The sequence below is a fragment of the Canis aureus genome, chromosome 28, assembly GCF_053574225.1.
Source record: "Canis aureus isolate CA01 chromosome 28, VMU_Caureus_v.1.0, whole genome shotgun sequence".
In the NCBI taxonomy this organism is placed as follows: domain Eukaryota; kingdom Metazoa; phylum Chordata; class Mammalia; order Carnivora; family Canidae; genus Canis; species Canis aureus.
Genome location: NC_135638.1, coordinates 5,391,341 through 5,414,631, shown reverse-complemented (window position 1 = coordinate 5,414,631; position 23,291 = coordinate 5,391,341). Strand labels below are relative to the sequence as shown.

At 39.2% G+C, this 23,291-nt stretch overlaps 1 protein-coding gene and 1 long non-coding RNA gene across 4 annotated transcripts; one reads left to right on the top strand and one right to left on the bottom strand.

The window, feature by feature from the left end:
• Positions 1-89: 89 nt before the first annotated feature.
• LOC144300340 (uncharacterized) lies at positions 90-2,554 on the bottom strand. The gene is made up of 2 exons (XR_013366911.1): positions 2,063-2,554; positions 90-1,951 (listed from the first exon to the last, which is right to left on the bottom strand). It is a non-coding gene; the product is annotated as an uncharacterized LOC144300340 (long non-coding RNA).
• OTUD6B (OTU deubiquitinase 6B) lies at positions 2,339-23,091 on the top strand. 3 transcript variants are annotated; one of them, XM_077876302.1, is made up of 7 exons: positions 2,340-2,523; positions 5,252-5,403; positions 8,229-8,309; positions 13,422-13,734; positions 15,827-15,888; positions 18,776-18,882; positions 19,671-22,146. In XM_077876302.1, the coding sequence occupies exons 1-7, from the start codon at positions 2,352-2,354 to the stop codon at positions 19,753-19,755; spliced, it is 972 nt and encodes a 323-aa protein (XP_077732428.1). In that variant the 5' UTR covers positions 2,340-2,351; the 3' UTR covers positions 19,756-22,146. The 3 variants fall into 3 exon arrangements, with proteins under 3 accessions (XP_077732429.1, XP_077732428.1, XP_077732430.1); XM_077876303.1 differs by lacking the exons at positions 18,776-18,882; positions 19,671-22,146 and adding an exon at positions 22,764-23,091 and having other exon boundaries at positions 2,339-2,523; XM_077876304.1 differs by lacking the exons at positions 2,340-2,523; positions 5,252-5,403; positions 8,229-8,309 and adding an exon at positions 11,286-11,429.
• The last annotated feature ends 200 nt before the right edge of the window (positions 23,092-23,291 follow it).

Genomic DNA, 23,291 nt, shown 5'->3' with positions numbered 1-23,291 from the left:
GGCTCCATGCGAGGAGCCTGCTTCTCCCTCTGCCTGCATCTCTGCCCCTCTCGGTCTCTCATGAATAAACAAACACACACATTAAAAAATATTTTAAAAAAAGAAATTACTTTATTAAATACCTAAAATGAACTATTTTTAAAAATTACCACTCACATCAAGATACTGAACAGTCTGCATATGAACGCGTTATTTACCAAAGATTCTTAAATGCTACATCCTACACTGTGTTGTATACTTTGTTATAGCTTAAATTCTGATACAAATGTTGCTTCCTACTTCAATTTCTATGACTTAAAGGTTTTCATTATCTTTAAACTCCTTTAATCCTTTGTTTTATACAAACGTGAACATCACATTTCAGGTTCAGAGTCATTTTTGACCCAACTGGAATCTTTTCAACAAGAGTAGTTAGCCTGTTTAAGACTGTGATGATTCACCTGTACCTCTGTCAATCTATGTTACTTTTAAGGTTTCCTGGCTGTTTTTTTTTTCATCACTTCCGCTCCAATCCATAAAACCGCTATATTTTATCTGTTAACACTTATCTAACGCCAAATTTACTCAGAAGGAAGCAGCAACTGCGGATTTTCCCGAGGCAAGATGTACAGAAGCCAAGGTTCACAGCTACCGTCTCCCCAGCCAGAGATTTGGACATTTTCTTTTTACACTGTCGGTATTAACACTATAAACAAACTTTTTACTTATTCCTCCTCTATAATCAAACATAAGAGGACCCGAAACTGTGTCCAATTTCCCATTTTACCGAACTAACACTCGGAATGCCTTTACTCTCTCTGTCCTGGCCACAGTGACAAAGCCCTTTTCTTTTACTTCTGCTTAGCTGAACGGCAATGCTCGTCTATGTCTACGTTACACACTACGAACAGTAACATTTGCTCCCTAAATTGAACATTGTAGCACAGCGTTTCCGTTTCAAAGGAGATAAACTGAAACTTCAGACCCGACTCCGCCATCTCTGCACGACCCTGTATGTTAACAACTTAATAACTTAACCTTAACGGAACTGAACAAGCTTTAATGCCTCCCCACTCTGGAGTCGCTTCTGCGGGCGGCGGGAACAGAACCTGGCGGGGATTTTAAGGCCGGCGTGTGGGTGATACACCTTCTCCCACCCCTGCATCTGGAAACGCCTCCCGCTTGCCTCCGTGTAGAAACCACGACTTCGCTCGCAGGATACACAGCTCTTCACTCAAGACCGTTCCTCCTTAAAACAGTAGACCTTGCACCACTCACTACCTTTGTGGGTCTGGAGCTGCGAGGGAAAAACCGGCGGGGGTGGGGGTTGGGTGGGTCTGACTTCCACCCTTTTATAGATAACCTGCCTTTTTTTTTTTTTTTCTTTCTTTTTAGATAACCTTTCTCCGAATTATTTAACATTTTCTTTCTTCTCCTTCCAGTTTTACAAACGTCGCTACCAGGGTGTGTCTACGTGTTGCTTTCTGTCAAGTTTTACTGGTGTTCTACCCACTTTTGGTGTTTGCAGATTCGGACCGGCCTTCAAATCTGGAAAACTGCCTTCAACTGGTTCTTTAGCTTTTTTCTTTTTTTTTTTTTCTTTTTTTGTTTTTTCGGCTGCGCTGTTTTCAAGTATTTCTGTTAAGCGTCGACGGTTATCTCCCGGGCACGATGCTGGAGATGGGCCTCCTCTCCTCTTCCATTTATTTCTCCTTTTTCCCGGCGTCCCGGTTCTCCGGGGTCGTATTCGCGTCGGCAGCTCGATTCTGTGACCGGACGAGCGCGCCCGCCTCCGCTCTCGCTCTCAAGACCCTGATGCTCCTCAGGCGCTCTCGCATCAGCCTCTTTATGACCGGGCACAGGTCGGCGAGCTGCCCCGCCCCGTAGCTCTCCAGGCTTCCCAGCTCTTCCGTGTCCAGAGGCGGCATTTTCTCGATTCCAAGCGGTCTCTTCCGAGCTCAGCTAGGACCACCTTTAAAACAAATACACAGAACTCAACCACCGCCACTCGACCGAGTGGGCCCACAGCGTCCCACTGGTCACCACCAGCCTGTTACTCAAACGGCTTCTCCCCCTCGCTTACCTCCCGAGCAGCCTTTCTCGGCGACCGGAGAGCCGGCAATCTAACGGTCGCTGCCCAGCGCGCGGCGCGACAGGGAACGCCCAACATGGCGCCCGCGGCGTCATCACCGCGCGCCTCACGTCAGCGCCAATCGGCTGTCGTGCTCGCGCCCCGCCCCGCCCCATCCGAGCGGGAAGGGGCAGGCCCGGGAATGCGCATGCGTGCGTCCCCGCGCCGCTCCCTTCCGTCCAATGACTCGGCTCGGCTGCGGAGCCGTCTGGGAGGCGGGGCTGGGTCGCGGCCGCGGCCAATGGGGCCCCGGGTGAAGGGTGAGGGTGGAAGCGCCGGGCCGCGCGGGCTGCGGCCTCTGCCGGCGCGGGTGCGCGGCTCCCCGGTCGTCATGGAGGCGGCGTTGGCCGAGGAGCTCGATGAGGAGGAGCAGCTGGCGAGGAGGCACCGCAGAGAGAGGAAAGAGCTGCAAGGTGACGGGGCGGGCGTCCCCGGGCGCGGCGGAGGGGCGGAGGGGCGGGCGGCGGGCGGGCGAGCGGTCCTGCGGGGCCCCGGGAGCCCCCCGCCCCCGCCCCCGCCCCGGAGGGGCCCTCGCCGCCAGGCCTTCGGGAGCTCCGGGGCCCCGGCCCGCCGAGCCCCTCCGCCCCCGCCCCCGCGGACCGTGCCTGCCCGCTGTCCCCGCTGCGCCCCCCCCCCCCCCCCGCGGCCTCCCGAGACGCCTGCGCTCAGTCCCGAGGTCTCGGAAGGATGTGGGACGGAGCTAGCCCGAGACGTTACCCCCCCCCCCCCCCCCCAGTCACCCTGAACACACGTGCGGGGCGGGTGATGAGATCGAGTCATTGATTGATTGGACACACGTGCGGTTCGGGTGATGATTCATTGATTGGACACACGTGCGGATCGGGTGATGAGATTGATTCATTGATTGGACACGTGCGGTTCGGGTGCTGAGATCGATTCATTGATTGGACACGTGCGGATCAGGTGATGAGATCGATTCATTGATTGATTGGACACGTGCGGTTCGGGTGATGATTCATTGATTGGACACACGTGCGGATCGGGTGATGAGATTGATTCATTGATTGGACACGTGCGGTTCGGGTGCTGAGATCGATTCATTGATTGGACACGTGCGGATCAGGTGATGAGATCGATTCATTGATTGATTGGACACACGTGTGGTTCGGGTGATGATTCATTGATTGGACACACGTGCGGATCGGGTGATGAGATTGATTCATTGATTGGACACGTGCGGTTCGGGTGCTGAGATCGATTCATTGATTGGACACGTGCGGATCAGGTGATGAGATCGATTCATTGATTGATTGGACACACGTGCGGTTCGGGTGATGATTCATTGATTGGACACACGTGCGGATCGGGTGATGAGATTGATTCATTGATTGGACACGTGCGGTTCGGGTGCTGAGATCGATTCATTGATTGGACACGTGCGGATCAGGTGATGAGATCGAGTCATTGATTGATTGGACACACGTGCGGTTCGGGTGATGATTCATTGATTGGACACACGTGCGGATCGGGTGATGAGATTGATTCATTGATTGGACACGTGCGGTTCGGGTGCTGAGATCGATTCATTGATTGGACACGTGCGGATCAGGTGATGAGATCGATTCATTGATTGATTGGACACACGTGCGGTTCGGGTGATGATTCATTGATTGGACACACGTGCGGATCGGGTGATGAGATTGATTCATTGATTGGACACGTGCGGTTCGGGTGCTGAGATCGATTCATTGATTGGACACGTGCGGATCAGGTGATGAGATCGATTCATTGATTGATTGGACACACGTGTGGTTCGGGTGATGATTCATTGATTGGACACACGTGCGGTTCGTGTGATGAGATCGATTCATTGGACACAGGTGCGGTTCGGGTGATGAGATTGATTCATTGATTGGAGACACGTGCGGATCAGGTGATGAGATCGATTCATTGATTGGACACACGTGCGGTTCGGGTCATGAGATCGATTCACTGGACACAGGTGCGGTTCGGGTCATGAGGTCTATTCATTGGAGACACCTGTGGATCAGGTGATGAGATCGATTCATTGGACACACGTGCAGTTCGGGTGATGAGATCGATTCATTGATTGGACACAGGTGCGGATCAGGTGATGAGATTGATTCATTGATTGGACACACGTGCGGTTCGGGTCATGAGATCGATTCACTGGACACAGGTGCGGTTCGGGTCATGAGGTCTATTCATTGGAGACACCTGTGGATCAGGTGATGAGATCGATTCATTGATTGGACACACGTGCAGTTCGGGTGATGAGATTGATTCATTGATTGGACACGTGCAGTTCGGGTCATGAGATCGATTCACTGGACACAGGTGCGGTTCGGGTCATCAGGTCGATTCATTGATTGGAGACACGTGCGGATCAGGTGATGAGATCGATTCATTGATTGGACACGTGCAGTTCGGGTGATGAGATTGATTCATTGGACACACGTGCAGTTCGGGTCATGAGATAGATTCACTGGACACAGGTGCGGTTTGGGTCATGAGGTCGATTCATTGGAGACACCTGCGGATCACGTGATGAGATCGATTCATTGATTGGACACACGTGCAGTTCGGGTGATGAGATCGATTCATTGATTGGACACAGGTGCGGATCAGGTGATGAGATTGATTCATTGATTGGACACACGTGCAGTTCCGGTGATGCGATTGATTGATTGGACACACGTGCGGATTGGGTGACGAGATTGAACAGACCTGGGATTGGGTGATGAGGAAGTTGGTTGATTGGACAGACGTGTGGATAGTGATGAGATTGATAGACGTGCGGATTGGGTGATGAGATTTATTGATTGAACAGACGAACGGTTGGGCTGATGAGATTTTATTTATTGAATAGACGTACGGTTCGGTTGTTGAGGATTTTTATTTATTGAACAGATGATTAGTTTGGTTGAGGATTTTTATTGACTGAACAGACCTACAGTTCGGTTGATGAGGATATTTATTTCTGATCTCTCCGTCTGGGCTCTTCTCTGTAAATGTGTGATTATGTGATCATCCTTCTTGTGTGCATCATTACTTGTCTGCAGCCTTTTCTCCCCTTGCCATCATCCCCTGACTGTTCCTATTTCTCATCTCCTCTTAACCCCTGTGTGGTTGGCTTAATGGTTTTTGGTGGATTTTCAGCCAAAATTCAGGGTATGAAGAATGCTGTTCCCAAGAATGACAAAAAGAGGAGGAAGCAACTCACTGAAGATGTCGCTAAGTTGGAAGCAGAAATGGAACAGAAACATAAAGAAGAACTGGAGCAACTAAAGCTGAATTCTAAGGGGGGAAAAGTATGTGATGTTTCTCTTTGCCTGCGGCATCTGAAAGCCGCTTTTCACTGTATGAAATCATAGTATTGGAAGAAACGGAAGTCACACAATCATGCTCATGTATCACCTTTCATGACAATTTCTGGGAGCAGGTTTACGTGGGAATGTATTTTTGTAAGGGAGGGCAGAAAAAAAAAAAAAGGACACTTCAGTTATGTACTTGCCCCAAAAATGAACAGATTGATAAAGCGGACTAGAGGAAACTTCACCAAATGGAAGTTGGAGGATCAGATCTCTGGCCCCAGAATCGCCATTAAATAGTATTGTAACCCTGGAAAAGTTACTTAAGCTTCCCGAGCATGAACTTCTCCACATATAACATGATGCAAATAATGCTGTTTAAGCACAAGAGTCTGTAAGAAAACAATGGGACAGCAAATGTGAGATCATGTTTAGGTTATAAAAGTGCATTAGGAACAAGCTGTAACAAATGAAAATTCCCTTTTGTTTCTCGATAAATTGGAGCATGCTCTCATTTTAACTAATATTTATTTTATCATTGTAGTAATAGACATTGTGTGCCAAAGACTTTTAACATATATATATATACATATATATATATATATCTATATTAAAGATTTTATTTATTCATGAGAGAGAGAGAGACAGACAGACACATAGGCAGAGGGAGAAGGAGGCTCCATGCAGGAAGCCCAACATGGGACTCGATCCCGGGACTCCAGGATTACACCATGGGCCGAAGGCAGGTGCTCAGCCACTGGGCCACCCAGGGATCCCCGACTTTTAACATATTATATGCATTATTCTCATGTGATTTTCATAGTAGCACATTATGAGGAACCCAGGAAGTAAATGTAGATAATCCCATTTTCCAAGAGACAAATAGGCTCAGAGAGATTAGAACTTCCTTCTGAATTTATAACAGCTATTAAGTTAAGAGAGTTAAAAATCCGGACTGTCTTACTCCAAGATGTGAAATCAGAATTCTGTTATAACTTTGTGTGGTATGGTAGTTTATTGTTGGGTTTGGATATTAAGGATCACAGACTCCGTAGCCTTACTCCATTTTCTTTTTTTTAAAGATTTTTATTTATTTATTAGGGACAGAGAGCACGTGAGAGAGTGAGCACAAGTGAGGAGAGAGGGCAGAGGGAGAGGAAGAAGCAGTCGCCCCACTGAGCAGGGAGCCCCACGTGGGTCTCAGTCCGAGGACCCTGAGATCATGACCTGAGCCAAAGGCAAACGCTAAACTGCGACTGAACCACCCAAGCACCCCTCTATTTTCTATAGTTAGAAACTTCTTTTGTCTGTACAAAAACTTTATCTTCCATAATTTACTTTTATGTGGTTTATTTTTGGTTTGCTGTTGACAGGGAAAACAACTTGTCTTTACTGATTTACAGTGGTCATTATATTAAACATGGTCTCGTTTTCTTTAGCCTTAATAGCTAGTCAGAAGATCCTGGCCTTTTATGCCTTAATGTATTTTATTGCCAAGTAGCAAGGCGTGATGCTCCAGGTGTTTAATCGTGTTGTCACAATCTTGGTATTCCTGATTATCTCCCTATCTTTTCAATTAGCGAGATAGTCTGGTTTGCTCTTTCAATTTTCAGTTTTGAGAGTTCTTTCCTAAGTTTCCAAGGACAAAAATGTTTGATTTTTTTAAGCTACATACTGTTTAATGCTGTTAAAATACAAACTCCTATTTTACTTTGACCCAGTATCTTTTTCATTAACTTAAGCTGCTTTTCTTTCTGAACACTATCTGAATTCTCATGTCATTGCTTTCCAGGTGCTTTGTAGATTTTAGCAGATTCCTCTGAAAAAATAAAAGAATTCTAATTTTACTAAAGTTGATATAGACACTCTTTGAAGTCTTAATCTGATTTTGATATTTGGATACTTTGAGTATAGCCTTGGAGACTGCTGTCTTTTTTGTTGTTAGAGGCCTCATAACTAAGTTACAGTTGCAGTAATAAAATACTAGTTCTTAATGTTAATCATTAGACTAGCATCTTTCTTCTTCCCCAAACACGATAGCCATTTGATGATTAAGATTGGTCGTGATATTTCAACAATACATTAACTTTTCTACCTGTAGTTATCAGTTTATAGATGGGAGAGGATAGAGAAAGCTCAACAGTATTCATCAGGTCTGGCTAATTGAGATGGAGAAAGGCCTTTGCTGCCACATTTGAGGTTATGAAGGCAGTAATGACCTGAGCCAGCACATGATTTTGTTATTTTCTTTTTTTAAAGATTTTATTTATGTGAGAGAAAGAGTGCGCATACTATGTGTGTACAGGGGGAGGAGCAAAGGATGAGCAGAGGGAGAGGGATAAGCAGACTCCCCACTAAGTGTGGAGCCTGATGCATGGCTCCACAGGACTCTGACATCATGACCTGAGCCGAAATCAAGAGTCTGACGCGTAACCAACTGAGTCACTCAGGCGCCTCAGGACAGGACCTTAAAAATTTTATAAGTACTCTCAGCATTTAGAGGGGAAAGGTGAACTGCTGAATGAGTTGGCACTCACAGGAAGTATTCAGATTAATGGAGTGGAAATTTCTAGAAGGAAGGAAAGCCTGCAGGGATGAACATTATCTTTGGAGAGCTCTAACAAGACTTTCTGGGAATCTGATGAATTCTCCCTTAAAAATAGAAAAAGACAAATCCATGTCACGTACTGTTGCATCTAGTACTGTCATTCAAATCTGAATTGTGGGATTATACATATTTGCGATTTTCAATAATATAATCTAATACTTTAAAAAATAACTTGAAAGTATTTATCATTAACTTGTAATACTTTTGTTTCCTTCAGATAGATTCTGTTGCTGTTAACATTTCAAACTTGGTTCTCGAGAATCAGCCACCTCGGATATCAAAAGCACAAAAGAGACGGGTATGAATGTCATGTCACCAAGTAATTAAGTTAGTGCTATACGTTTATTACTATCTTAGGTGTTGTATAGCCAAGGAATAGGAAAAGAAAATGTTGGAATTTCTTGTCAAAGGACCTGAACTAACATTTATTAAGCACTTGCTAGGTGCCAGATACAGTGCTAGGCATATAGATTATATGAAATCTCATTTAGTCCTGATTATAATCCTGAGAAGCAGATTCTTATCCTCATTTTAAAGAGAAGAAAATACGCCTAAGCAATATAAAATAACACATTCAGCTTCCAGGTTTCCTAGAGAGTAGGGACAGGAAGGGGGTGTGCAAAGGATATTTTTTACAAATATATTATCCCAGACTTCATAATCTTCACATTGTGGGCCCAGGTGATTCTGATGCACAGTTTTCGTTAAAAACTATGGTAAAAAGTGGTGAAACAAGGCTTTGAATCTAGAAATTAAGCAAGATACACAGGTGTAACAAAATTCTCAGGATTATGCAGGTATCTTTGTAATGGTTAGTTGCAGTGAAAATTCAGAGAAGGAAACGTTCGTTTGTGCCAAGTATTAAATAATGAGTTGGAATTTTAAGAAAGTACAGTTATTTAAGTAGGATATTTGAAGCAGGAGAAACAGCATGCACAGAAAAAAAATGTGAGCATGAAATTTTCCATTATTGGAGAGCTGTAGGGAAGCTGATTAGTTGGAAGTAGTGAGTTCATGAAATCAAAATTACAGGAATGATATTAGATTAGGAAAGGGCTGTTCATTTGGAAAAAGAAGGGGTTTAAATCCAGTATGTTTAGTTCCAAATGTTGTTACTAACGCTTGATGTTTTATAGGATTTAAATTTTTATTTTTAAGCTAACTTAGCATTTTATAATTTAGTAGTACCTAATTTAATAGGACATGGTATTTGGTGTCAGACATATGAAGGTTTTAATCTTACTATTTCGGTTTGGGGTAAGATTCTTCACCTTTTTAAACCTCAATTTCATGTGTATAAAATGGGGGAAATAATACCTACTTAATAGAGTTGTTGTGAGTATTAAATACTGTACTGTTTCCAAAGCCCTAACACAAGGCCTGGAGAGCTCGTGGGTTAGCAAATGATAGTATTGTTTACCATGTTCTGTCTTGCATAGTGTGCCTCTTAGAAATTCAAGTCAAGACCGAGTCTTTTTTGTTGTTTGAAAGTTAAGTTGCAAATTGTCAGACATTTCTCATACGTATGTAGGATTTTATTTTCTTGAGTAAATATTATGATTATGAATGTCATAAAATCATAGACTTTGTGGTATCTTGGAAGTTAACCGGTTTTAACTTCCTACTTACGATGTGTGTTCTCTTTGTGCTAGCCTTATAGTTGTCCTCTAGCTTCTATAGATCAAAAGCAAAGGTCAGAATTTTTGCTTGACAGTGGCATAACAAAATACTTGTTGAATTGGCTCTACTTAGTAATTGATACATCTTGGAGTAGCCTATTTAATTCTGGAAAACGAAGGTCCCAACTCCTTCTTGTCTTTATCAAATCTTACTCATCCCCAGCCGGACTCTTAGGCAACAAAACAACTCCCTTACTTTTCCCAAACATTTTGTTACTTTTCTCCTAAGATACTGCATAGCTGAAATGCATACCTTTTCAACCTTTTTTAACAAAAAAATTAGTATCTTCCCATAGTCACCTGCTTAAACACTTGGCAGAGAAAACACTCTATTTTTATTTTTATTTTATTTTATTTTTTTATTTTATTTTATTTTATTTTATTTTATTTTATTTTATTTTATTTTATTTTATTTTATTTTATTTTATTTTATTTTATTTTATTTTATTTTATTTTATTTTTTTTTTATGATAGTCACAGAGAGAGAGAGAGAGGCAGAGACACAGGCAGAGGGAGAACCAGGCTCCATGCACCGGGAGCCCGATGTGGGATTCGATCCCGGGTCTCCAGGATCGCGCCCTGGGCCAAAGGCAGGCGCCAAACCGCTGCGCCACCCAGGGATCCCGAGAAAACACTCTAGAAGTAATGCCTAAAGTTTTTTTATTGCTTTGTTACATTAATAGTATTAATAGTAATATTATTAATAGGATTCTAGAACTGAAAACACTTAGGTTTATAATACAGTTTATATATACCTGAACTTTTTTCCCCCACCAAAGTCACCAAGTAAAATAAAAAGCCAATTAGTTAATTGTGTATATCTTTGGGAGAGATACCATTCTCTCTTAGAAAAACATGACAAAACTTTATGAAGATTTATTATTGGAATACTGTAGAGCAAATATCTTATTTTTAATCTAGAAAAACAGAGGGAGTATTTTATTTCCTTCAGCAGACTTCAGTGGAGGAAGCTTTTCCGTATGCTGCAAAGAGCCCAAAGTAGAACTTAGAAGAATTTGGTTCCAAAAATAGGAAATTTGGGAGCTGGAATGAGATCTAGTTCAATTTCTTTATTTTACACATGAGAAAGCTGAAGCCCAGTTGTCTCAGTGGCAAACTGAAAGTTTGATAGAAACCCAGGACGAGTACCTAGCTCTTAAGATTTCTCTTCAGAGTTGATTTAGCTGCATTACCATATTGGACGTGACTCTAGTTTTACTGACAGTATATTAATGAGTTAATTGCTGTTTTCATCCTAAGTACCTAAGTATGTGTTTTCATTAGATTTAATTGTTGCCATTCTGTCTCCAGCACTAGGGCTGTAGCAACCACAGTGCCTAGCGCCATTGGGAAACTAGGAAACTATCCCTGGCTGGGAAGAGAATCCAGTAAATTTCCCACCTTGTGCCCTCGAAAGAAAACACAATTGCTGTGTAACACTGAAGCAGAACTTGAGGGCAAAAGTGAAATGCTTAGATTAGTATTTTAGAGGATTAAATGGTTTTGCAGATAGTATAAAATTCCACTCTTCTAGTACTAGTATATGACATAATTAACTCCAGCTCCCATCTGCTCCAACTTTTATTCTGATTTAGGTGCCTGGATAGAAGGAGCGCTCTGTGTTGTCCTTGGTCCCACTCTGCTTCTAAACCAGCTGTATGGCCTTTGGAAATCTTTCTGCGTGCTGTTTCCTCAGAGGAAAGTGAAAGTGAGGGGTTTTGGATTAGATGATATCCAAGGTGCTTATCCTTCCTCTCCCCCCTGAAAATGTTTTTTAGACTTTTATAAAGTAATAGTGCCACCTTGTGTTTTAAGATTTGTATGCTGCTGTGATGCATAGTTGTAGGTATGCAGTGAAATAAATTGGTTCATGTTACTTCTGGCGTTGCTGGATTTGGGCAGAATAAACTTAAATGGCATATGTTTTATTAGGGAGATAATACGGTTTTTGATTCAGGTAACTTATAAATCACTTTAGGTTCCAGCATAGCATGTAACAGGCAAGTAGTTCAAGTCTGTAACATTAAGTTAAATTGAAATTTGCCTTTCCATTAATTTCTTGTGCCCCAAGGAGGAATGAGAGCTAGGGACATGAAAATCTTTACTTTTTCTTACTTTTTCCTGGTTTACCAAATCCTTCACTGTAATTTGCTACCAATATCAAGATTTGTGGAATTTAACTTTTTTTGTTCTCTTAAATTGAAAAGCATTCATGATTTGTATATAGTAGAACATATTCATGATAGAGAATTAGAAAGATGCAGAAAAGCACACATATACACATGTACACACACACAAAACAAAATGTATTTTGTAAACAAAATCCAGACATAAATACAGAGAACAAAGTAATGGTTGCTAAAGGGGAGATAGATGGGGGTATGGGTTTGGGGGGAAAACAACTTATTTTGTAATCCTATGATCCAGAGAAAAGCACTGTAAATATTTTGTTATATCTAATTTTTAAGCAATATATAAATAGATTTAACGTATATTAATTATATACATACCTTTTTTGTCCCCAACCTCATCTCTTAGCATGTTTTTATGGTACGCTGGCTATACGATCCATATTTAGCTATGAAACATACAGTGCTTTCTTGCTTTGATCCTTGCTAGTGTAACCATCAGAATTTTTTTTTTCCTCATTTTTCTTACCTTCCCACTCTACTTCCTATCCATCCTCATGTCACAGATCTCATTGCCCTACCCTCACCCCATCTTTGCATATGTTGCCATGGGAAGAGCTCCTCTGAGATTTGAATAAGGAAAGCACATTGCAGAATGTAATATGATACCGTTTTTGTTAAAATATTTTTTTCTGTACTTCTTTATGAATGCATCTGTTTTTGTTAAAACGCTTAGAAAAAAATCTACAAAGATACACACCAGACCTCTAGAGCAGGCACTGAAATAGGCAGTGGCCCTTAGGGGGACTTCAGTCTATCTGTAACATTTTATTTTTTTTTTAAGATTTTATTTATTAATTCAGGAGAGACACAGAGAGATAGAGAGGCAGAGACACAGGCAGAGGGAGAAGCAGGCTCCATGTGGGGAGCCTGACGTGGGACTCGATCCCCGGACTCCAGGATCACGCCCTGGACTGAAGGTGGTACTAAACCACTGAACCACCTGGGCTGCCCAACGTTTTAATTTTTATAAGAAGAATGTTTTTATCTATTGCTTTGATTAAATGTGTATGCCTGTGTGTGTGTGTGTATGCACTGTTTTTTTTTCTTTTTTCTTTAGGCTAGATAAATAGAATTCCTGTACCATCTAAAAGCTTTGGCATATTGATGCCTCCCTGGTGATTTAGCATGTTAATGCCCTAGTAGTTGAGTGATAAGAAGCTTGGATTAGCTTGGCATAAATATGATGATGATGTTGCTTTAAGGCCTAGGATAACTTAGTCTTAATGCAGTACTTTAAAATCAGTAAGTAGAATTTTTAGAAACTTGTCATGTAGTTTTTAAATAGACTTCAAAGAAAAATTTAAAGCCTTTTTTTTTTTGTCCTAGTACAGAGCTTGGTGTTGGGTACATGCAGATGAGAATAAAGGAAGGAGTTCATAGTATAGAAAAGTTTGTAAGTGATGAGATCATCAATATGATAATGCTTGTGGGAGAAGGAAGATGGTAGGAAGTTTTGAGAGTCTTACATTTCTGTCTTCTCAATCAATGTAAAATAATCCTAATTATTTGTGAATTAACTTTCTTCTATTCTCCTCCTAGGACAAAAAAGCTGCATTGGAAAAGGAGCGAGAAGAAAGGATAGCTGAAGCTGAAATTGAGAACTTGTCTGGAGCTAGGCACATAGAAAGTGAAAAACTTGCTCAAATATTGGCAGCTAGACAGTTGGAAATTAAACAGATTCCATCTGATGGCCACTGTATGTACAGAGCCATTGAAGATCAGCTGAAAGAACAGAAATGCCCCTTGACCGTGGCTGCCTTGAGAAGTCAAACTGCTGAATATATACAAGGCCATGTGGAAGACTTTCTGCCGTTTTTAACAAATCCTAATACAGGAAATATGTATACTCCAGGTAATGTAATTTTCCCCCACTTTTTCTACGCCCCCCCCCCCGGTCCCCCTCCCCCCCACCATCTTGGCTGTTAAAATGATTCCTGGGATTGAGAAGAAGAAAAACCTGTGATCATTATTATGGAGGGAAAAAAATCTCAAAATTTAGGCAGAATTAATTTTTATTATTTTAATAGATACTAGTACATTTTGCTTGTTAAGATCTTTTAAGTACTTAACCACTCTTTGTGGCTAAATATATTGTTTTATTTAAGATAAAAATGGGAATAGCATTATTATTGAAAAAATTGTAAGTTCACATGTCACAGATTTGGGTGTAGAGCAAGGTAAGCTTTGAGTAGTCTATGGACATATAAGGCCCCAGGACCATAAGGAGAGAATGATTGGGAAAACAAAATTCTTTCATCTTGTACTTTGGGAGATTTAATTTTCTCCATACGCCATACATATATTTAGGCAAAATTTGACTTTGTAAAACCAAAAATAAGTCATTTAATAACCTGCCTTATTATTCTTTATAATACTGTTAATAATAATTAATAATTAATAATATTATATATTATATTATTATTATTACTATTTATTATTATTAATAATGATTCATGGAGAGGTTAAAAAAAAAAGCACAACTAGCAAGTAAAGGAGACCAGGTGAAAGCCTGAGAGTTTTGGGGGGAGTCAGGGGTATAACAGAGGCAAGTTAGTCCTTATGAGAAGACTGCAAGGTGTGGTGGTATCCCTTGGGAGCAAGTCATACGGCCAGGATGGGCTGGACAAGGGAAGGTTAAGGTTGGCTTTCTTTTAATGGAATCTCTAACTCTGCTAGTTGCAGGGCACTGGAAAAGAAGTGGCAATTCCGCATGCTGAATTTAAGAAAAAGATAAAAGACATAATTTCTTAATCATTCAGCCAATATTTATTGAAGGACATTAAGTGCCAGGGACTGTTCTAGGTGCTGTTCTGAGCATGGGGGATATAGCAGTGAATGGGGCAAACACACAGTACACAGTTTTCTGTAGATGCCCTTAATTGTTTTCCCTTCCTCTGAACGGGGAGGCTGTTAGTTTCCCATTTTAACTTTCTGTATCAAAGTGTGTATACTTGGGACCTGGGTGGCTCATTCAGTTAAGTGGCTGCCTTTGTCTCAGGTCATGATCCCAGAGTCCCCAGCTCCCTGCTCAGTGGGGAGTCTGCTTCTCCCTCTCCCACAGCATCTCCTCGCATGCACACTGTGCTCTCTCTTTCTCTCAAAAAAACAAAAAAACTTTTTAAAAAAGTACATATGCTCAAAATGTGCCATTAAACTGCAATTAGCTCTTTACGTCCTCTCATGACTGATCTAGGAAGCCCTTTCTTTGGGTAGAACTGATACTGAAGTAAATAAGGTGTAAATGCTTTCAAAAATAGCAAGTGGAGGCCCTATTTGCTGCTATTGCTGGGAAAGGAATTTCCACTCATTTCCACTTTTACCCCAGTTCTCTTCTCACATGTCTTTTTTTTTTTTTTTAAAGATCTTATATATTTATTAATGAGAGATACACAGAGAGAGAGAGAAAGAGAGAGGCAGAGACACAGGCAGAGGGAGAAGCAGGCTCCATTCAGGGAGCCCTACACGGGTCTCGATCCCGGGTCTCCAGGAGCAGGCCTTGGGCTGAGGGTGGCGCTAAACCGCTGAGCCACCCGGGTCACCTCTTCTCACATGTCTTAATGGGTTCTGACAGTAGACCTGATTTAGTTGTTCAGTGTATTTTTTCAGATGCAGGTCTGGGCTTTAAAATACTATGTCAAGGTAGTGAATATGGTGGCCATTTGGGGGTTGCTTGGGTAAACAGAATAGCCTTGTTATGTAGTGAAGGTCCCTGGGCTTCAGTCTGAGAGAGAGAAACAGAAATGAATTGCTTTGCTCTCAGATGGAGAGGTGGTACAAAGTTGGAGCAATCTGGGAAGTGGATTAAATTCTCCAGAGCGCAGGGAAGAGAAACGAGAAAGGTCACAACTTGAGCAATGATCAGGAATTGTGGAGGCTACAAAAGGGATCTTGTAAGTTATGTATGAAAATTATTTTAAGTGCTATATTCTCATTTTTCTCTACAGAAGAGTTTAGAAAGTACTGTGATGATATCGTCAACACAGCTGCATGGGGAGGTCAGCTTGAGGTAAGTTTGTAACTATTCATGACATTTGTGGATCGTTAAGATCATCTCTAAATCTCATGTAGCATTCAGACATTTTTCAGATGATCCCAGTTTCTCATTGAATATCCCTTTTCTTTACGTATTTGCTTTTTCTCTACTGATGAAGCACTGAAATAAGGAGTTAACATTCTTAGGCTTGTGGTTAAAGTATGTATCTATGGGAAGTAAAGCCCTATTTCATTTTAAATAGCCCAGTGTTTGATCTGTGGGTTGATGAGGCTAATGTTGCCTCTGTGTGTTTGCATTTGTGATGCTGCTCCTGGCAATATATTTGATTTTCTTGGACTTACAGAAGTGAAGATTTTTTCAAGTACAGTGAAACTGACCATAGTAGCTCAGCTGATGAAGATCAGTATTGTAAAGTAGCATCCATTACATCAGAAAATAGAAAACTATTTTTCTGTGAAATTACAGGTCAGGTCCTACCATAATACATTACGATTGGAATTTCAGTTGATACTGACTTCAAAGCAGTATTTGATATATTAAAATTCACATGTAGGAAATCAGTGTGTTCAGTCACTTGTAGGGAGTTAATCAGGATTTTTTTTAAAGCTTATTTGATTAACTTATTGTTAACTTTGTTTCGTTAAACAAAATGAACAAAACATCTAATTGGTCCAAGTGGCAGCCCAGGGTATTTGAAAGTCAGGGAATGAGAGAGAAAGTCCCGAGTTTGGGTCTTGGCTTTCCTTCTACTTCTCAGTTTGGTGACCCTAGGGAGTCAGCCAACCTCCCGAGCTTGAGTTTCCTAATTGAGTGGGGGTCATAAACCGCTGGTGTGTACTTGGTAGGTCATTGTGGCTTGGAGTATTTCACTTCTTCAAGAAATGTATATATATTTTTTCCAAGAAGTGTATTTTTTAAAGAAATGATGTGAACGCTTCTTCAAAATCTTTGTCTCAGTAGTGCTGTATTTGTACCTCTTCTGAGCCACCAGAGGGAACTATATGTCCATTTGTTTTGTATGCCTCTCTTGGGTCTCTAAACTGAGGAAATTTTCATTGTGGCTTTGTGACTACATTAGGAGTAAAGATGCTTGAACTTTATTTTGAGGGTCACAAATTAATGAGAACTAGAGACCTAAGCAAGTCTTCTTAAATGGAGAAAAAAAATCTTTAAGGGGTGCTTGGGTGGCTCAGTTGGTTAAGTGTCTGCCTTCAGCTCAGATCATGGTCTCAGGGTCCTGGGATAGAGCCCTGTGTTGGGCTCCCTGCTCAGCAGGGCATCTGCCTGTACCTCTGTTCCTTTACCTGTCGTGTTCTCCCTCTCAAATAAATAAATAAAATCTTAAAAAAAATTTTTTAGGAAAAAACTTTAAAATATCTTTTGACGAACAGTCATAAATTTTTGGTCTGTGAATTCATTTGAAATAAGAGCTGCTGTTTTCACAATGGGGTATATTTAAATTATTAAAGAGAAATTCTTTATATAATTTCGAAAGTCTTCAAAGGGATGTTAAGATTTCCAGAAATTTCTTTATGCCATCCATTCCTTGCTGGCTTTTAAAAAAAGTGATATTTCAGTTATAAGAAAAAAATGTCCCAAAGGAACATTTTATGAGATAGAATATGGGATTACGTTTGCTACTGTGCAGCATAGGATTTTCTTCATATTCCTGAAATAATTTCTTCGTTAAAACTTCCTAAAAGGACCATGCTCTAGACAGAATGTTCTTATAATCAGGCAAATATATAGATGAGGGCACTATGAGGACTGTTAAATGATTAATTTTGAACTTGGCCTCAAAGTCACACTAGTTCAGTTGCAGATCATTTTATTTCCTTATGCTTGACTTCGGACAGGCAGCTTAACCATTCTCTGCCTCACACTCTAGGTCTTTATTTATTTATTTTTAAGATTTCACTTATTTATTCATGAGAGACACAGAGGCAGAGACACAGGCAGAGAGAGAAGCAGGCTCCATGCAGGGAGCCCGATGCTGGACTCGATCCCGGGTCTCCAGGATCACGCCTTGGGCCGAAGGCAGACGCCCAACCACTGAGCCACCCAGGCGTCCCAGACTCTAGGTCTTTTACAGTAGTACATATCACATAGGGTTATTGGATATATGGGATATCCCAGAGGATTGAATGAATTAATACACATAAAGCGCTTTAGTGTGCTTGGTCATGGTAAGTCTAAGTAATGTTACTACCGATATTTATTATTATTCATCTAGCTTTAAGCTCTAATTCGATAACAAATGGTGTGAAATGAACATTGTGTATTAATCAGATGGAAATTCCATGAAAGTATAGTATAATTTCATATCCGTAACTCATTCTACTTATGCCTTGAAAATTATGGAACAGTGGTTATCAACACTGGTGTATGTTAGAATCATCTAGAAAGCTTTACAAAAAAATAATACATCTCAAAAAAAAAATACACCTCCTACTCTTACCTATTCTTTCTCTCCTTACCCCCAACACCTCCCAAATTGTAATTGATTTGGTCTAGTGCCTGAGCAATAGTATTTTTAAAAACTGGCAATATTCAAAAGTAGAAAGACTAGTATAATGAATCTAATCTACCTATGTCCTCACTTCATTAACTATGATATTGCTATTTCTTAAAAAGCTGTTGCGCAGCCAGGGCTTAAAACTTCTGCATTTGATTAAATAACTATTATATTTGTTTTTAAAAAATTATGTATTAAAAAAATAAAATAAAAAATAAAAAAATATGTATTAAGTGTCCACTATGTGGCAGGCTCTTGGTATACAGTGAGGAATAGAATATTCCTGGATCCATCCTGGATGATGTTTGCCCATACTGAATAGTTTATGATTTGAGTAAGATTTACCTTTTTATTTTCCTTACTAATACATTTTCTTTCCTTTAGCTAAGAGCCTTGTCTCACATTTTGCAAACACCAATAGAGATAATCCAGGCAGATTCTCCTCCTATTGTAGTTGGTGAAGAATATCCCAAAAAACCATTAATACTTGTGTAAGTACCTGGAAATTTCTACTGTTATGTTTTTCATAGTAAGACAAAAAGAATTATTCAAAGACTTTAGGTTGTGTATGTCTATTAATCAGGAAAAAAAATCCAGCTGCATTAATTATGCTTATTTTATGTTAAAGGCAATTATGGAATTAGAAAGCACCATCAATATGTGATTTAGATAAGTGTTTAAAAACTTCTAGTGGTTTATTCTTGTGTATGAATTAAGAATAAAATCATTTCTAAAGGTTACAAATTTTAGCATTAGTTTTCATATTTTCCCGGTTTCACATGAATAATGCTAAGTTTCAACAAGTGTAAAAGCTGAAATGTATTCATGTTGCCTAATTGTTTATTCCTTAGAGATTTTAAAAATTTATATTGTAGAAGTATTTTACATGAATGAGAATTCTTCGCTCAAACAAAGCATGGAGAATTTGCTATTGGTTTTAGTGTTTATTAGCCAAACCTACAAAGGTAGTCATTAATGGCTTAGATTTAGGTGAAAATTTAAGCTTATTGAGCACTCAGCATTGTAGTATTTCCCTTTACCCCCCAGTGATTGTGTATTCCCTGACTTAAACTCAGTTAGAGTTAGTGAACCAGATTTTAGGGACTGCTGATGCTTTTCAAATGGTGTTGAACTTTTAAGTAATATGTCAATGAAGTCTTTGAATGATACCCCTGTGGAGTGATTCATTCAGAGTGTTTGGTTTTATATACATAATAAACATTTATATACAATGAATTACTTTCGTCTAAACTACTCATTTCTCCTTTTCTCATTTCAGATATATGAGACATGCATACGGCTTAGGAGAACATTACAATTCTGTTACACAGTTGGTGAACACAGCTACTGAAAATTGCAGCTAGTTTACAAAATGTTGCACAATTATGTTTTAGTACAGTGTGCTGATGTGACTATTCTTACAAGTGCTGGGTTGTTCTAACATTACTGAAAAACACAACTACCTTAAATCAGTTTTATGGCAAAGCTACTAACAGACTTTTTAAAAAATGTGTCAGCGATAAACTTTAACCAGTGTTCCCTCAGTGGTATTTTAAAAACACTTGTGAGTCAGTTTTGGAGAACATCATTTACAGACCAAGACGGCACCCTATTTACTGATATTTTTATTAATATAGGGTCCTGAACATTTTGTTCTGCACTGAAAATAAATTTTTTTTCTCATTATTAAAAGCTTTCAGTAAGCATTTTAATGTAACTATTCTTGAAGAAATGAAATGACTTGGTCTCTTTGTCATTGCAAATATGTGGTAATGGTGACAGCAAATTTAATTAATGCTTATAAGTGAATCTGATTTCAGTAACCTTGGTACTGATGGGATTAATACTATGAAGCTTTTTATATAACCCTGTCAAAATGCAGCCATAAACCTTGCTTTAATAACTAAAAATTTTAAAATATTTATTCACATGGGAATCAGTTAAGTTTAAGAAATGAGACAAATTCAGAGGTAAATAGGTGTTTCCTATCAGATCAAACCTCTAAAGAATTACAGATTAGCCTTTTATTTGTGTGCAAGTAAAGACCTGTCAGATTACTGTCTCTCTCATTTATTTGTTACTCCTTGCTGTTTCTTAAACTTCAGAATAGAATTACTACCATCATTTTTTTTTACAGTTTTTTTAATGTCTTTTATTTTTTTATTTTATTTTTAATTTTTTAAAGTAATCTCTCTGCCCAACATAGGGCTTGAATTCATGACTCTGAGATAGATAAAGAGTTGCATGCCCTACCAACTGAGCCAGCCGGAGCTCCATCATTTCTTGATCATCTTCATAACTACAAATTTTTATATTCTTTGTTTTCCTCATCATCACTTAGCTGTTTTGTTTTCTTTGCAGCCTGTTCCACTAAGGAGCAGTTGGTGGCCTCTCTTATTCTTTAACTTGAACAAACAGAAGGAGTAGCAATGTAAAAGGGTCCAGGGCCAACTTGACTTCAAATTCTTCCTCGTTTCCAATTTGTCTTACCTCTCTTTTTGTTTCATTCTCTAGGATTAGAAGAAAGCCTTTGTTGTAATTTTAATTAGCCTTATTAATGACACCTTTCCTTTATTTCAAATATTTGAGAATGTTTATATTATATGTAGGGATGAAGTTGAAGCCCACTGTTTGGGAGCCAAGACTGTATAGAAAAGACAGTATATAATACTTTGTGATATGAATGATTTATCTATCTCAGATTTCAGGTTACTGTTAACACTATTCTAATAAGACAGTATCCATATATAGAAACATTTCTTATTGATAATGTTTTATGTAACTAAGTATTATGAAGATGAGTCCTATTTGGTTTGATCTATTTTTCTCAAATTAGGAATGAGTATTAAGATTTAGCATCAAGTTTATGATATATTTGAATTTTTGCTCCATGAATACAACTTAATTTTTGTAAGTTAATACTGAGTTTTATAATATTAAAAACGGGTGTCAGCCTCACATGCCCAGCTGGTGACAATGTGGGAAGCTAGTAGGGATGGGTCAGCTTAGAGCAAGTTAAGTACTGCATGAAGGTATTCCAATTCAAAAGAAGAAAAACCATTCTGTCTGCCAAACAAAATATATTCTGAAGGCTGACTGTTTTGTAATACTTGATCTGAAATTTTTGGGGTCTGAAATTTATAAAAGAATTAAATTATAAAATGCTAAATGGCTTGGCTTTATTATAAAGTAATCTGTTACTTTAAAATCAAAAGATAAGCATTAAGAAATAAAGCAAATATCATGAAACCTAGTTATTACAAATTGCCATCTATATTTAAAATAACATTGGTAGCTATTTTTTTTTTCTAATAAGATGAGTGGAATTTCCTTGATTATAGGTTTATTTTTATTATTTTTTATTTTGAAACGGCCAATATGCTTATGAGTAAGATTTGTGTGGTCAGCTTCTGTTCTTTCATAAACTTCAGATAAAAATCATTTTAGCTGTAACCAAAAACTGAAGTCTTTAAAAAATGGCAGATGTTAATTTAAAAACAGCATATACTAATTTAGTTTGCTGTGTGATTATGGTCTAATGGAAGTTTCATAAGCTTTCTTTTCTCCTAACTCAGAAAAGTATATGTCAGAGTTTTGGAGTATGTCCTTAGCCAAGAATTTTATCCACTTAACATATGTTTACAAACTTATATAAAGCAAAAAAGAATGTATGTAACTATAGTGAGCAATATAGTTTTGCTCATATTATCTGATGTTTGCCAAAAGAAGAATAAAAGATGTATGAATTAAATCAACATTTGTTTGTCCAAATTGTAATTCTTGAATGTTCTTCTCAAATTGTTTTAGAATTATATCCAGCCTTTATTTTGTCCTTACATATAATTGAGAATAATACAATTACAGATTCTTGCTTTAAGGGATTTGGAATAAATATATGAAGCATAGCATTGTGTCTCAGGACAGAGGGAGATAAAGTGATAGGCATTTAGGCCATGGCTCTTAGAAATCAGGTTGAAGCTTAAAGCCTTTTAGAATGATGAAGGTTTATTTAGGACAAACGAATTATTCTAAGACTCATGGGTGTTGAAGGAGACCAAGCACCTGTGTACAAGCATGTGAAGCAGTAAGAAGGAAATTTGTGCCCATTAGTGCTGGTACACAATTGTTCATGTATCCTTGGTTGTCATGCATGAACTAGCTGAAGAAGCAGATCTCTTTAGTTTCTGAGAATTTAATTGGGAATTTCATAATGTTTTTACTTTTATTGAACAAATGAGTGGTTTTCTTCCTTTCCATATGTTTTCACATATTGATTCTTCTTTCCTGTCTTACATCTTGTTTAAAATCTTTTTCCATCTTGCAGAAAAAATATAACTGAAAGGATTTTTATTTATTTTTTTCTTTTCTTTAGAGCAAGTTGTAAGAAGTATCATTTCTTGTTCAGCATTGTTCCCTCGTACGTGAAGGTGTTTGAGCTGCCATTCAGAGTTGAGCACTTCATCCAACTAGCTTCACCTAGCTTATTATCCTGGGCTCGGCGTAATCAGCACCAACCTGTCTGTACTCCCGTCCTCCCGGGCTGGGTGCCCCAGTTCATACGTGTTGATTCATAGTAACTGCACACCAGTAACTGGTTATATGTATTTAGTTTACTGCTATTACTTCCGTCTAGTCTCTAAGTGCTTAGAAACAAGAACTTTTTGATTATTAATAAAATACCTAGTACATTGCCTGGCCTCTATAGTAAGTGCTTCATAAATGTTAACAGTCATGAAAATTGAGATGATAGGATATGACGCTGAGGAGTTGTCATTAGACTAATGGACCATTAGGACTAGGGAGAGGTATTGACTTAGCACTGTGCTTGCTCACAGAAAGGCTGCTTTCTAATTTACCTAACCCCTGGATGAATTTTTCAGTCTTTTGGTCGGTATAAGGG